Below are 16,082 nucleotides of genomic sequence, written 5' to 3'. Positions count from 1 at the left end.
GAGTGCAGGATAGGAACCAAAGGTGGACAAACTACCCCAGAAGGAGCATGATGTACCAGAGGGACTACCCATCCCCTATAAATAAGAATCACGGGTTCACTCAAATGCATTATTCCCTGACCTGGAGAATCACATTTAGGGCAGAAAATGCTTGTTCTCCCTGCTGCTCTATAATAATAGTATTAAGAACAGGCTGAAGACACATCACTCCCCACTATTGTTTTACTGTATTTTTAAATCTATTGCAAGCCACCTTGATAGCTCTAGTTAGTAACTGTCATAAAGAGAAAAAATTCCTTCAGTAGCACCTTAAAGACCAACTGAGTTTTTATTTTGGTATGAGCTTTTGTGTGCATGCACACTTTGTCAGATGCATGCACACAAAAGCTCATACCAAAATAAAAACTTAGCTGGTCTTTAAGGTGCTACTGAAGGAATTTTTTTATTTTGCTTCGACTCAGACCAACACGGCTACCTACCTGTCATAAAGAGAGTCATCTTAGAGCTAAATGTTAGAAACCTGCAAGCTGTATACCTTTAAATAAGTTTAGACAATATTGGCCAGCATATTGATCTGCTTGCTTGTCTCTCTGCTTGAGGGAGACCACAACCTGTCTAGCCAACAAGTCAGGTGCTAAGCATACCTAAACCCTTTGGAAGGAGCAGGTTTGCAAGCCTGGGGCTGCTCCTGCCTCCTGGATCCATCGTTGCTGCTAGATGGCCAGATGATCTCTTGCCAGGAGGAGTGCCCACATAGCTACGACCATTTCTGGACTCATAGCTTAACTATGTGCTTGACTGATCACTGTGGCAGAATACTACTACAAAGTTAATGCTTTCACTGAAAACAATTGCACTGACGCCCAAAATATGCTGGGCTGTGTTTTTGTTTTTTGTTTTGAAAAGCGGCTACTAAACTGAATATAAATAATCACAATCATAATCTGCTTCTCCCTGGGTGTGGCCTCCCTTGGAGCCTGCCCCAGTTTTGCGCATCTCCCTGTGGCGTGGTAGTGCGCTGAGCCAGCCAGAGGGGAAGCCGCGTGAGTACGATGGCTGACGCAGGCGTCACGCGTACTAGACGAGACGGCGGGGTAGCGGGTGAGGCGGGAGGAAAAGAGCGACGGCCTTTGAGCCCAATAGGAAGAGAGAAACCCAGGGCTCGCGCACTCTTCACGTGCTTGCTCTAAGCCCCGCCCCGCCTTCCCTCCGGGCGCGACGGAGAAGGAGAGGAGGGGGGCGGGCCTGGGTTCCGTAGCCTAGGTTTTTATTAGCTCCGCTGCTTGATTGAAACGCGCGGGTTCCAATGCGAGCGAGCGCGTGGCCTCCGGGCACCCAATGGGAGCGCCGGGGCGGTCTGAGGCGCTGGGTTGAAACGTGCGCGAGGAAGCGCGTGAGCGGCCGCAGCTGAGGAGGCGGGCTTGAGAGTGAGGTGGGTGGCGTGAGAGGGAGGCGGCCGCCTCTGAGGGGGCCGGGGCGGGTGTGGGTGTCGTGGTTGAGGGTGTCGCTTGGTGTTCCTGTGGGGAAGAGGAAGGTCCCCACCCCACCCCGACCAGAAGGGCGCCGGCGAGGGGGTTGCGCACAACACGTGTCCGTGTGAGGGAAAGACCCTCCCCCCTCGCTGCCCTGCTCACTTTTCTCACGAGCACATTCATTTCCCTCCCCAACCGGACTCACAACAGACCTGTGAGGTAGGCCAGGCTGAGAAAGAGAGTGGCTGATCGCCGACTCCCCCCCCCCCAAAACAAAGTTTAGCCTTACAACAGACTTGTGAGGTAGGCCAGGCTGAGGGGGAGGGTGGCTGGTCTCCCCGCTCCAATTTTAGCCTCGCAACAGACGCGCCATAGGTAGGCCAGGCTGAGGCAAAAGCATTAAAAACGTTCTCTGTACAGTTTTGCGTGAATTCCGTTTACCTATTGCCCTTGCCAATGTCTGACAAAGCTGTTTTTCACCCATGAAAGCTTGTATTTTAATAAATTTATTGTAAGCTCTCGATTTTTCTTACCACAGGGTAATGTAGTTGCTCCTCTTGAGGTTGTTACTCAGGCCACCTGATGAGTACCGAGGCCTTGCAGAGGTTAAGACCTATTTAATTGTAAACATTTCTATACGGCCAAAGAAAAAAAGAATAAGGGTGGCAAACAAAACAATCACTTAAATTACATCACTGGCAGCAAATTTTATAGGTCAATAATCAAATCAGTATGTAATCAACTTCACTGGATCACACATCAGTGAAAGCCTGGGAGAACAAATGTGTTTTAAGCTGGTGTTTAAAATCCAGTACTTTTAAGCGCCTGTTTAAATACTTGCTGAAGGTGAGAAACAAAAGAGGTACCCCATGTTCACTTAGTTTGATACATTAACCATGGTATGTACACATAACATCTGCCAACTGAGGGTAGCCATCGGTGCATTTGGTGACAGAGATACTAAGCCATGTAAGCTTAAACTACAAGAAATCTAGTTACAGGTAGGTAGCCGTGTTGGTCTGACGCAGTTAAAATAAAAATAAAAAATCCTTCCAGTAGCACCTTAGAGATCAACCAAGTTTGTCATAGGTATGAGCTTTCGTGTGCATGCACACTTCTTCAGATTCAAGAAAGTCTATGTGTAGTAGTCTATGTTGTACCCTCCAGATGTGGACTGCAACTCACCTCAGCCCCAGCCCTCATAGTCAGTGGTCAAGGTTGATGTGAGTTGTCCGGAATATCTAGAGATCAGGTTGGCTGAACCTGAGTGGTCCAAAGGTGTCCAAAGTAATGTTTTCCAGGTGTAGCCTGTACTTGTTGCATCAGAAAAAAAAGTCTTATGTCACCTTGAAAGACTGCTGCAAGCTTTCACAGACTAGAGTCCATCAAATGTTGCAGATTGAGACAGCTAATCTTCTGGAAGATCTAATGCAGGCACCCCCAGACTTTGGCCCTCCAGATGTTTTGGACTACAATTCCCATCTTCCCCAACCACTGGTCCTGTTAGCTAGGGATCATGGGAGTTGTAGGACAAAACATCTGGAGGGCCGCAGTTTGGGGATGCCTGATCTAATGTATGCACATCCCTACTTTAGAATGAGGGGGTGCTTTGGAACATTTCACAGAGGAAAATAGAAACACCTCAATAGGAGCAGCTGTGTTAAAATGGCCACAACAAAAACAATGGGACAGCCTTGTGCCTCAAAGATTACAGATGTGGCATTGTTCTATTCTGCCTCTCTGTGTCAGAAAGTATTTGCTTTTTAATTAATGCTGTATCTTGACAATATATATGACTTTTCATGAGGTGGATTATATTTCCAATGAAGGCTGGAGCCTATTGTCTGCAAAAGTGACTGATCACAGTATCCGTTATAGTTAAAAGCAGATAGGGCATTTCCTTGAAATGTTCTAGGTTGTTTCTAGAATCAAGTAGGATACCTTTTGATTTAAAACACCTGTTACTGCTAGGCTGCATATAGGTTTCTAGGATTTATGTACAGTACACTTTTGCAAGAGGCTTGAAATTAATTCAGGCAGAGGATATTTTGTCTAAAACCCAAATGCCTATATATTTGCCCACATTATCTAGTGTAGTATGCTGTCTTCAGAGTACTACTCTGCCATCTGTTCTTGTGGAGCAAAGGAACAACAAACTAATCTAGATGCCTCTAGCAATTGTGTTGTATACCACATTATAGGGGAAATTAATCCCCAGCTCACTCGTTCAATTTGCCTGGAGGACAATTAATTCCTGATTTCAAATGCAGCGATTAATCAGTTGTATGGAAGTAAAGTCTGTCCACCAAATCTTTCCAAGAGAATTTTTAATAGCCCTCTTATGCAATCCTACCCCCATTAGAGTTGCCAGATTAATTACAGAACTAGGCTTTTGTAGTTACATTAAGGGGGGGAGATGGGTGGAGCCTAGAAAACTGAATTTAGCACCCTGTTGTATTTTTAGTTAGGAACCAACTCTTCCCTTTTTTCTTGTAGTTCCTGTAGGACCGTGAAAAAGTGAACATACTTGTATGTTGCTCATTGCAACTATGGATGCAGTGTGGCCATATATTGAGTGATACAGGCTGAGAGAACCAGTATATATTTTTTCTGGAGTTAAATATAATATTCATACAACATAATAGTATATTTAGCTCATGCAGCTATACGAATGCAGTTCAGGTTGTGATTTGGTAATCCATGTACTTAACTATGTAATGCACTTATTAATAGTTGAGATTATGTATAAAAAGTCAAAACAAAAAGTTGTACATTTATTTACTTAACAGTAGTTTTTTATACTAAAAGATGACTTACCCACCACTGCCAAGTTGCAGAGGAGTGTGTGTTGTGTTCTATCACACTCGCTTGATGCTCGGGTAATGCTAATGACCAGTCTGAGCTGAGTACTTGGCCTAGGCCCTAGGCAACCTCGGCCCACCAGATGTTTTGGGACTACAACTCCCATGATCCCTAGCTGATAGGACTAGTGGCCAGGGATGATGGGAATTGTACTGTACAGTATTCCCAAAACATCTGGTGGGCCGAGGTTGCCTATGCCTGCCCTAGAAGAACCCAGGTCAACACACAGGGCTTCCATGATGCAGCCTCTAGGGTTCCACATCAGATGAGACAATGGAGAAAGAGTTCCCCTAAATGCAGGGCACTTTAAAACTACTGGCTTTCAGGACAGGAGCTTTGTGAAAAACATTTGTATATCTTGCAAAATTTTCAAGAAATAAAGCATTTATGGTTCTTATGTACAGTGAAATGACACATAGATTCTTTAACAAAAATGCACATTTCAGTTGTTTGTTAGAATGGCAAAAAAAAGAAAAGCTGCAGACATGAAGACAGAAAAGAAAAAGGAAGAAATGAAGCATCACTTGGCAGAAAAGAAAAAGAAAAAAATGAAGCATCTCATATCAGAAAAGGAGCAACAGGTCGATGAACCTAAGCTGAAAAAACAGAATCTGGAGGTGAGTGAACAAGTATGAGTTTGTTGAACTTGCATATTTTCGTATTTGCAGGAGAAGATACACATCTTGACACTGGAAAATATTTGCACGATTATAACTTTATTGGGATAATAAGTGCCATGCTAAGCATGTTATCAGTTCTGGAAATAAATACTTGTTTTCTGTTGTGATGCACTGAATGAATAAAATTGGGCAAGGAAAGAAACCAACTACTGGTAGCTTTAAAAATATTATATCTTGACTCCAAGCATGTACCCAGGAGCCTACAAAATGTGTGCACACAGTTCTGTAGTTAGGTAGTAACTACTATCAAGCCAAATTTTTAAATATATTGTGATACTTCATCCTCACAGATGCAAATATGTGTAGGAGCAAAAATACATAGACACTGTTGTGTACAAATGCACATGTGCAAGATTTGCATCAAGACAGAGATTCTGAGTGAGGGTGTATATAGTAAAATATACATGTAGGCAATATTACTTAAGTTCAATAGTGTGTATGTACACATTTCTCATATGTGTAGGTAATCTTGAGAGGGAAGTCTGTTGCCATTTGCTGTCCAGACACTTTTGGAACAGCTCACACTTGAAGAAAATGGGTGGAAGATGGTTGACTCCTCAAGTGTTTTCTGCACTGTCTATAATAAAGTTATTTATATTCACCTTTTCAGCTACAAAATTTGCTGTTTTTGTTCACTGAGTAATCTGGTGATGTCTCAGAAAGGAAAAGTGGAAGGAATACTCTTACCACACATCAGATGGTATAGTGCATATCTGTTTACCTAAAATAAAATGTGTATGCATTAAAAATGTAAGATGTGAAGCAGCCCTAAGATGCTGCCCTTTGTTCCACAATCTGCCTTGTTATCAGGACCTGTCTACCCATCCCAATGTTCCTGCTGAGACAAGAGGAAATTCTTCTTATGCCCCCTACTTCCCAGCTCTGTAGGCTGTGTCATTTGCTAAACAGAAGAGGCCAAGAGGTTGCTTGATATTGGCATGTTGTTTACAGCAAGGTTATATGCTATGTAGTGGTAACAGTTTTGAAAACTGCCAGTATATTACAACTAGCTTAGAAGATTAGTTAGAGAGAATGGTGGTTATATACCGTAACGGAAATTCTTGCTTGTCATTGAGGAAACAAGGTTTGCTCTTTGGTCTCTCTAAATGATGTTTTTGATTGATTGGCAAAAAGTCAACATTATTATTTAATTTTAAAGTTGGGAAATGCATTGAGATACGGTTCATTTTTGATGGAGAAAGATGTTTCACTGATTCATTAGGTTGCTGCATATAGCTGTGATTTACACAGCTTTTCTGTCCTCACATTTCCAATCTCCAAAGTGTAAAATGCAAATTTCTAATTGATTTTGGTGCAGAGCTGTTTAAAAGCAAGCTGAAATATTTCATAAGTGAAGAAGTTCAATATTATGTTGACCATACTTTTAATGAAATTTGTTCCAACAAAAATTTTGCTTAAATAAGACTAGTACATTTGCCTGTAAGACATGTTGACCTTTCAGAGCAATCTTTCTTTATTGATTTTTCATCTATTCATTTCCTTCCTTTTACATTAAATAGCAACAAGCAACTTAAGTACTTTGCTGAGCATTAGTATGAATGGCTTTAGAGGCCACATTGGGCTGAGGTAAATAATGGTCCCGATCTTGTAACAATGCTTAAAAGATAAGGAGTTGGTTGTGGGGCCATGTGTTCCCTTCCTCCTTGAGCACAATTTCTCTTGCCTTTTCCTTGCTAGCCTGAACTGTGATTAAGTGTTAACATCAGCACTGCCACTGACTACTGGTAGTTGAAAGCAAGTTAACCAAAGTTTGCTAATCAGTTGCAAATTCTGACTAAAAGGGAACCTTAGTTGCTGATAACAGAGTTAAAATATGTCTGTTATAGGTAGTTGGAGAGGGGGTGCTTGTATACTTTCACACAAAACTAATATTTCATGCAATTGTAGAGAAATAACAGCTGTCTCATTTGTAAAAAAACATAGTAAGAGGCACTTAAGTGTTGTGATGTAGGAGTTATAATTGCTGCCAGTCTCATCCCTTATTGAGTCAGATTAAAGAAAAAAAATTGATGGTTGACTGCAGCTTGTTATTAAAAGGTTTGCATTATTTTTCATCAACAGAAGTTGATCTACCAAACATAATTGCATGTGTCTTGATTTGCAGCACCAGCATGGCAGTAGCTTTCTTAAAAAGTTGGCCATTTGTGGAGTTATAATTACTTCTTTTATCTCTAAACATGCATTCTAATGGGAGCCTTGTCAGATATAAGCAGCTGGAGGCTTTGGCTGCAGTACAACAATAACCTGCAGGATTTGTGTTATGCTCATATTGTTTGACCTTTACGCAGGCGCTGATGCCATTGATTATGATAAATGTTTGTGGGATTTGGCCATATTTGTGTAACTACGATACTACTGCTTGGAAGTTGGAGGAGCGTTGATGGCTAATAGCTCATCACCTCTGTAAGACTTCCCCAGAGGAGTCTCCTCACAAGGCTCCCTTTTTGTCCCCCTCTCTGAGATCTAGCAACCAGGGCTGCCTTAAGCATATCGGCCGTAGTGCAAAGATTTCTCCGGCGCCCCCCCCCTTTCCCAGAGTTATTGGACCTTTTTTTAGGGAGCTGACACCACACTTACACATTATTTAGGGAAGTTTTTAATGCTTAATAGATTATTGTAATTTAATATTCTATTGGAAGTCGCCCAGAGTAGCTGGGGAAACCCAGCCAGATGGGTGGGGTATAAATAAATAAATTATTATTATTATTATTATTATTATTATTATTATTATTATTATCTCTGCTTGGGGAGGGAACAGGAAAAATAAACAAACGTTTTTAGTTGCTCGTTTATTAACAATGCACTTGTATCTACGACACCACCACATTGATTTTGGCAGATTTAACACAAACTATCTTATAATGTAACACCTTGTTTTTAACAATGTTGATTTCTTTTAAAATTCAGAATACCTGCGTTATTCATGTAAAATAGTTTGATACAGTACATTGTATGGTATAGTTTTTCCTCAAATTCTAAGGTTCTCCTAACACCTTAATCTTTTGCTTTAATAAGGGAGTCCTTAAAACAACGTGCGAACATATTTAAAAATAATTAAAATTTGAAATCCACTACATAAAGCCAGCTCTCAAAAAATTAACACATAGTATATGCTTCAAATACCAGTTAAGAGATTTTGCATACTATTGGTCAGATAACGTTGTTAACATCAGTAGAATTCACAACAAAAATGCTTGCTCCTAGCACATTTCACAGCTTCAACTGCTACAGACTGTGATGGAAAATAATGCATTGGTCAGTCTGACTCTGAACCATGTCAAGTAAACTATGGAAGTAGCATATCCACAACACAAACTCTGCTAGTACTGTACTTTCTTTTCAAGTCTTAATTCCATAATGGGTACAATATGAGGGAGCCACAACTCCCAGCCTGTGAAAAATGGTGGAACTTGGTTATCAGACATTTTGAAAATGTGATAGTTTACAGGACATTCTTGCAGCCCAATGCCAGGTTCCAGGCATTGCAGTGGGTTGGACCAGATGACCCTTGGGTCCCTTCCAACTTTACAATTCTAAGATTTAATAAAAGGTCCTTACAACATAATGCAATTTAGTCCCATATGATTAAAGGTAAAGGGACCCCTGACCATTAGGTCCAGTCATGGATGACTGGGGTTGCGGTGCTCATCTCGCTCTATTGGCTGAGGGAGCCGGCGTACAGCTTCCAGGTCATATGGCCAGCATGATTAAGCTGCTTCTGGCAAACCAGAGCAGCGCACGGAAATGCCATTTACCTTCCTGCCGGAGCGGTACCTATTTACTTGCACTTTGATGTGCTTTCAAACTGCTAGGTTGGCAGCCCTAGGCTCTGTGGTTTAACCCCCAGCGCCACCTGCATCCGATAGGGTTGTAGGGCTGTGCAGTAAATCGCCATACCTTTGAATTCCAGTATTGAAATAACATTCTGATGAGTGTTTCAACAAGGCCAATAGCAGTGAACAAAAGGTGGACACTTAACAGCTTCCCAGGGGGTAGCTCAGCTGAACAGATAGTTTACAGTATCTGAAGAAGTGTGCATGCACACGAAAGCTCATACCAATATAAAAACTTAGTTGGTCTTTAAGGTGCTACTGAAGGAATTTTTTTATTTTAGATAGTTTACAGATACTTTGCAGATAATTTGGAGGCAGGGTGTCTCCAGCTTTGTTTGCTCTCTCCCTCCTAAGGAGAAGAAATGATAAGCCCTCCCACAAACCAGCAAACTCTTTCAGCTTTGCCTGTATCTTTCCATTTAGAACAAAAATCAAAAAAAATTGCTTCCAGTAGCACGTTAGAGACCAACTAAGTTTGTCATAGGTATAAGCTTTCATGTGCATGCACAGTGTGCATGCACATGAAAGCTCATACCTATGACAAACTTAGTTGGTCTCTAAGGTGCTACTGGAAGCAATTTTTTATTTATTTTTTGTTTCGACTACGCCAGACCAACACGGCTACCTACCTGTTTCCATTTAGAGCTCAGCTAATTATGCAGAGCCTGCTAATAATCCATGGCTGGACAATCAGAGATCCAGCGGCAGAGTAAAGAAAGAAGACAGAAGCCTATGAAAGCGGGAGCAAAGGATATTCACTATTCATTTTTTAAAATGTTTGAATTGCCATGACACTGTTAAGGAGAGGCCTATGTAATGGGGAATCTGGGCTTGGGAGAGCTGCTCAGGTGGAGAGATCAGCTACATCAGTCTGATTCCAGTCACTGATGTGAAGCTTTTGTTTTCTATTTAATATAAAAAAAGAAAGCTTCCGAAAATGAAATTTCAATAAAAAAATATGGATGTCACTTGAAAACAAAATAAAACAAAGAACTGGAAGGTTCCCCCCCTCCCACCCACCCCCACTGGTGAAATAATAGGGGGAAGAGTTTTTGTTTTTATTTTTGGGTGGTGTTTATGTTGTTCATTCCCTCTAAATAACTTTCCCCCATATCAAAAAGGAAGGGTTATTTTTCTTATTTAAAGGAGACATATTTTTTATTGCTTGCCCTCCCTTCCGTTCATAAAAAGGGAGAGATTGGTGGGATGAGGTCTTGGGGGGGGGGGCTTCTGTGGGGGGGGGGATGAAGGGGAGAAGATTTAGCTGGCTGCCTTATGCTGAAATGGGAGGTTGGGTATCATGTGAGAATGATGGAGAGGGTGTTTTTTTGGTAGGCAGTGAAAGCAAAGGCATGTCTACTCACAAGCAAGCTCTTACTCCCAGGAAAGTAGAAGTAAGTTTAGTTTAACTCAGTGGGGCTTTTGCAGTGGGGAAGCAGATGCAGCTTAACTAGTAAATCACTTAAACTACTCTTAAATTAGTTGAAAATATATTAAATATATTACAGTGGTACCTTGGTCCTTGAACAGCTTGGCTCCTGAAAAAAACCCAGAAGTAAGTGTTCTGGTTTGTGAAGGTTTTTCGGAAGCCAAATGTCCGATGCGGCTTCTGCTTGAGTCGCATGAAGCTCTTGCAGTGAATCAGAAGCCACGCCTTGGGTTTCCGAACAGTTTCGAACTCAGAGTCGAATTACTTCCGGAATGGATTACCGTAAGTTCAAGAACCAAGGTACCACTGTATATAGAAGTTTATTTAATTTTTTTTTAAAAATCTACTTCTTTACATTTTAAGGCCCTCCACTGCCACAGGGAGCCTTGTCAAGACTTGCTACAGGGAAGCATGGCGCACCCTCTGCCGCACAGGGAGGCCTAGTAAGGCCCCCCACCACTGTGTGTGTGTGTGTGTGTGTGTGTGTGTGTGTGTATGTATATATATATATATATATATATATATATATATATATATATATATATAGTGATATATCAAGATAGTGTGATATTTAGCAGGTGATATATTGCCGTAGATATGTATCATGAAAATCGGATATTGCCCTAAAGCAGGCATAGGCAAATTCAGCCCTCCAGATGTTTTGGGACTACCACTCCCATCATCCCTAGCTAACAGGACCAGTGGTCAGGGATGATGGGAGTGGTAGTCCCAAAACATCTGGAGGGGCGAGTTTGCCTATGCCTGCCCTAAAGGGTTGTACGTATAGCTTGTGATCTAAATACCCTAAGTGGTTTGGGTGTTGTATATCTCTGTGTCTTCTTAAAATAATAAATTATTTGAGAGCATCCTGTTAACAGTGGCAGAAAAGTTTTATATGGTTTTGTTCTTCTTGTAATTATGTTATGCTCCCTTAGTCTTGATGAAAAGGAAAACAAAAGGCAAATACTTGCAGTAGACATAATTCATATATTGCACTCATTCTATTCGGTATCTCAAGTATTCTTACATTTTTCACTAAGATCAAGCATTTTTTGTGTGTGTCCACCCACATCTTCCATGGATTGAATCTCCACGTTTTCATTGAAATAAATCAGGGGTTAGCAAACTTTTTCAGCAGGGGGCCGGTCCACTGTCCCTCATACCTTGTGGGGGGCCGGACTATATTTTGAAAAAAATTATGAACGAATTCCTATGCCCCACAAATAACCCAGAGATGCATTTTAAATAAAAGGACACATTCTACTCATGTAAAAGCATGCTGATTCCTGGACCATCTGTGGGCTGGATTTAGAAGGCAATTGGGCCACATCCAGCCCCCAGGCCTTAGTTTGGGGACCCCTGAAATAAATGGAAGAAGCAGATGGGGGAAGCATTGGGGGAAAGAATGGGAATAGCTGGGGCTGCTTTATTGGTAGTCTTTAAAGGAACTGAATGAATATTTGGGTTGTGAACCAACATCTTTAGTAATCTGCTATTTATCCCATGTTAAATGGCTGTCTGTAGGAGTAAATTCAACTTTCTTAAAACCTTGGAACCATCTGAACACCATATATGAGGGAACCTGCTTTCTGTGAACAAGATTTAAGTTAGTCATGGGGGAATCTGGATTAATTTGGTACCTAAATTGGCAACACATTTATTTGTTGTTGCTTTGCTATTAATGAAGTATTCTGTCATGACAGCAAATTCAAGAAAATGTACAAAAATGTGTTTGAAATATTTGTATGCACAGATAAGAATGAATAATTTTGCATTCCTTTGAATATTTTTGTAATGGGCTGAACAAATTTCCCAGGAAAGCATATTCACAGCTGGGAAAACAGCTCCTACTTTGAAAATGGTTTTCCCAGGCAAAAAGCTTGCATCTCCAACTGTTTCTGGTATAAACACAATATTTTGTGTACTATTTAGCAGGGTTTCAAAAGGTTAAGAATTCTTCATTGGGCATTAACCAACAGAATGCAGCAGCATCTATATAAATTTTGTGCTGTAGTTTTGGTTTCTTTCTTCAACCTAAGATCAAAGTATAGGGAGATGGGGTGAGAAATGTAGTTCCCTTTTTGTGCTAGACATGATAGTGCATCCATTTTTTAAATCCCTGGAAATTAGTCAGTTAAACACTGCCACTTTATATACATGTTTTTATTTATTTAAAACTACCATAGCCCACGTTTCTCTAGGGAGGGGAAGGTACAAGGTGGCCAAAATAAAGATAAAAATACAATGATGCAGTCAGCCAGAATTGAATTACTTAAATTCAAAGGCTATATGCAAACCTGGATGCAAACTTCACTTAAGCTTTTCCAGCTTAAGTGAGGTTTGCATCCAGAAAACAGCCCATTGTATTGTTGTTGCCTTTGAGAGAAAAAGGCAACTGCCAAGTTTTGCTGCCAAGTTTTCAAATACATTTTATTATAACTGGTGATTGAATGCTGCCTTTCAGACATTCAGCAGTTACTCTTGTGAATTATCTTACACTTTCTTTACCATTACTATCTAAACCCTTAGCAGCAGCCATCAAGTACAGTGGTACCTCGGGTTAAGAACTTAATTCATTCTGGAGGTCCGTTCTTAACCTGAAACTGTTCTTAACCTGAGGTACCACTTTAGCTAATGGGGCCTCCTGCTGCCACTGCGCCGCCACCGCACGATTTCTGTTCTCATCCTGAAGCAAAGTTCTTCACCTGAGGTACTATTTCTGGGTTAGTAGAGTCTGTAACCTAAAGCGTCTGTAACCCGTGGTACCACTGTATTGGTCGGTTGGGGGTTCTGGATGTCCAAGAAACAGCTATGAGGAAAAAAATGTCAAGGTTCTTTCAGTTTCTGCTCTGGGTCTGTGGCTCTCATATACCTTAAATGATCATAGAGTTCAGTTTACAGTTTGAACAAGTAGTCTCATATAGGAAGGTATGTGAAATCTTTTGAATCTCTAAATATAAGACATGTGACATTTAACCAAAAGATTTATTTTAGGAAAGAAAAAGCAACCTAGAATTGGCATAAAAGTTGCATAAGGATATAAAACCGTTCCTTAAGTTGAACACAAGTTCATTTTTAGAGCAGGACGGAATGCTTACTTTTCTTAACAGATTTTAGTAGTCAAGAGGCTCAAAATCAAGATTCCTTCTTTTGGGAGCCAGGAAGCATGCTGGACTCTTCAGAGCCAAAAGCCCATAGAAACATTAGTGGACATAGGAGGAGGAAATAGCAGTCAGTCTTGATAGGCACACCCAAAGTTAGCCTCAGACCAAGAAGTAGCTCTGGCTCTGCCTTATGCAGAGGAACAGTTGAGAGAACTGGGTATGTTTAGCCTGGTAAAAAGGAGACTGAAAGAAGATATAATAGCCATCTTCACATATCTAATGGGCTGTCACATGGAGGATGGAGCAAGCTTTTTTTCTTCTGCTAGGGAGGGTAGACCCGAACCAATGGATTCAAATTACAAGAAAGGAGATTCCAACTTAACATCAGGAAGAACTTTCTGACAGTAATACCGTAGATGTTTAGCCGTGGAATGGACTTCTTTGGAAGATGGTGGAGTCTTCTTCCTTGGAGTTTTTAAAGCAGAGGTTGGATGGTCATCAATCATGAATGCTTTAGTTGAGATATCTGCATTGCAGGGGGTTGGACTAGATGACGCTCATGTCCCTTCCAAGTATACAATTCTATGATGATAATAATAGCAGAAGTTGCACAAGCCCCACTCTCACATTCTTGGAGTACCAGACAGTTTTTGATCAGTGACAATATTTGACTGGCCAACCTTAGCTGCTTTTAAATCTATTCCTACATTTCTTAAAAGGGGAGATGCATTTTAAGAGGGGGAGAGATATGAATGTATAAGGGATCTGGAAAGGAAAAAGCTATTTTTTTACAGTCTCGATAATAAAAACTCCTATGAAATATGATAGCATCAAAAGTAAACGAGACTGGTTTAAAAATCTGGAATTTTGAGGAGAAGCATTGCATTGGCACTCCTTAATTGTGGTTCTTATTATCATCCCAAATAATACTTTAGAATTCATAAGAATTGCTTGTAGTAAGTCAGAACAGCCTCCAAGAGCTAATAAGATGAAACTGTGCTGTTTCAGTTCTTCAGAACAGAACAGAGCTGGCAGCTTCCTCTGTTGCCACCTAGGGTAGCTGGCTCAGCAGATTGATGTTTATTCTTAGCCTCTAGCATTGCTATATCCCTAGGTGAGGAAAGGAGAAACGATAGTGAAGTGTAAAATAAAGGGCTGAACTGTTTATCATATATGTTTGATCCTTAAGTAGTATTATTTAAATGGGAACACATTTAGAATCAGTCTAAATTTAGATAAGTGGAGAGTATATGTAGTTCAGGGACAGAGCACCTGCTTTGCATGGACATCGTCTTATGCTCAGTTCTTGACCTCTCTAGTTGAAGATTCTCAGGTAGTAAACCATACTGGATAGCTAGGCCAATTGTTATCATATGTTCTTAATCTCAAGGCCAGAATCTTCCATGTTGAAATGCATCTTAGGTCATAAATGATATGATTGAAACCTTGCTGGCATTGTAACTTGAGATCTCAGTCTTACACCCATTTAGCATACTTGTGAAATGGAGAAATTGTTGCTTCGTAGTTTATACTTGCTACATTGAAGACAAAGATAGACCTATTATTACTCTCACATTTACTCTCACTATAGCAGGCAATAGAAGTTACAAGCTGATATTCAGTCAGTGGATGCATTGGAGAACATGTCAGCCTGACTGCAAAATCAATGCATACTTTTTACCTTCCAGTAAAAAGATGCTGTTTATCTGCGTTAACAGAGGTCATTACCCATTTATACAGATTTCATTGATTTGGCTGCAGGCTTTTAACACTCTGAGAGGTCACCTTAGATACTATATAAAACATTGCCTCTGGCATCTATTGTTGGCTGCTTATTGGCTCCACAAACAGTGCCCTTTGCTTTTATTATACATGGGTAAATTCCCTTAATTAGTTTTGCTTCAGAGTGAAAACCATATATAAATAACTGTTGGTTGTCCTCATGGATAAGTGTTCAAAAACTAGTAGTAGCTTCATTTAGCTGGTCGCTTGACATTCTGAATGTTTCTACTTTGTGTTGCTTTCAAGTGGCATCAAATGTCATTGCATGCTTGTTTTGTTGCTTGAGTGCCAAAAGGCTGACTTTGAATGACATCCCACATACCAGACTTTCCACAACTTCAGGCATCTTTTTGCACAGAGATTTTCTCATGGGCTACTTTCCTTGCTGTTCTTCCAAGTTGCAGACGTAGCTTTGCTACCTCATTCACAACCATGTAGTATCTTTGCATTAGCAATAGCAGTCGTGTTGTGTATAAGTGAGTTTTTAATATTGTTGGAACTTGGTTTCACTATAAAATTATTGTGTTCTTGTTACCCTCTGTTGACCAACACACTCTGTTCTGACGACTTTCAAGTGTTCCACAAACAGCTATAACTGTGGGTGGGAGAAGAGAGCATGCTGTTGTTTTAACTTTTACTCCTCATAATACTGGAAAGATTCCAGGCAAAATCAGCTAAATACATCATTTTTTCAGCAACTGTACAGATGCTTATGACTTTCCCACAAAAGTTGAAAGGTTGCCTTCTACTTGATAAGAAAAGAAGCAGCAACACTTAGCTTTCATATCTTTACCTGTTCTAATCCAGCTGGGGTCAGGTCTAGTTATTGGACTGAATAAGCCTTGGTTGCCCTGATAAATTACCTTTCTATCAGAAGATGGACAAAACTTATTTGTTGC

At 40.6% G+C, this 16,082-nt stretch overlaps 1 protein-coding gene across 5 annotated transcripts in view; it reads left to right on the top strand.

Annotated features, from left to right (window-relative positions):
- Positions 1-1,367: 1,367 nt before the first annotated feature.
- CHLSN (cholesin) overlaps positions 1,368-16,082 on the top strand; it is a 133,771-nt gene continuing 119,056 nt past the window's right edge. Inside the window, exons 1-3 of one of the 5 annotated variants that reach the window (XM_060282463.2) lie at positions 1,368-1,432; positions 4,781-4,951; positions 5,625-5,714. In XM_060282463.2, the coding sequence (XP_060138446.1) occupies positions 5,712-5,714 (3 nt within the window). In that variant the 5' untranslated portion in view covers positions 1,368-1,432; positions 4,781-4,951; positions 5,625-5,711. Of the gene's footprint in view, positions 2,474-4,780; positions 4,952-5,624; positions 5,715-16,082 lie in introns of all 5 variants that reach the window. The other 4 variants (XM_088656628.1, XM_088656624.1, XM_088656625.1 and 1 more) reach the window with 4 other exon arrangements.

Source organism: Zootoca vivipara, chromosome 13, assembly GCF_965207765.1.
Source record: "Zootoca vivipara chromosome 13, rZooViv2.hap1.1, whole genome shotgun sequence".
NCBI classification, from domain to species: Eukaryota; Metazoa; Chordata; class Lepidosauria; order Squamata; family Lacertidae; genus Zootoca; species Zootoca vivipara.
This window is presented reverse-complemented; position numbering and strand designations above follow the sequence as displayed.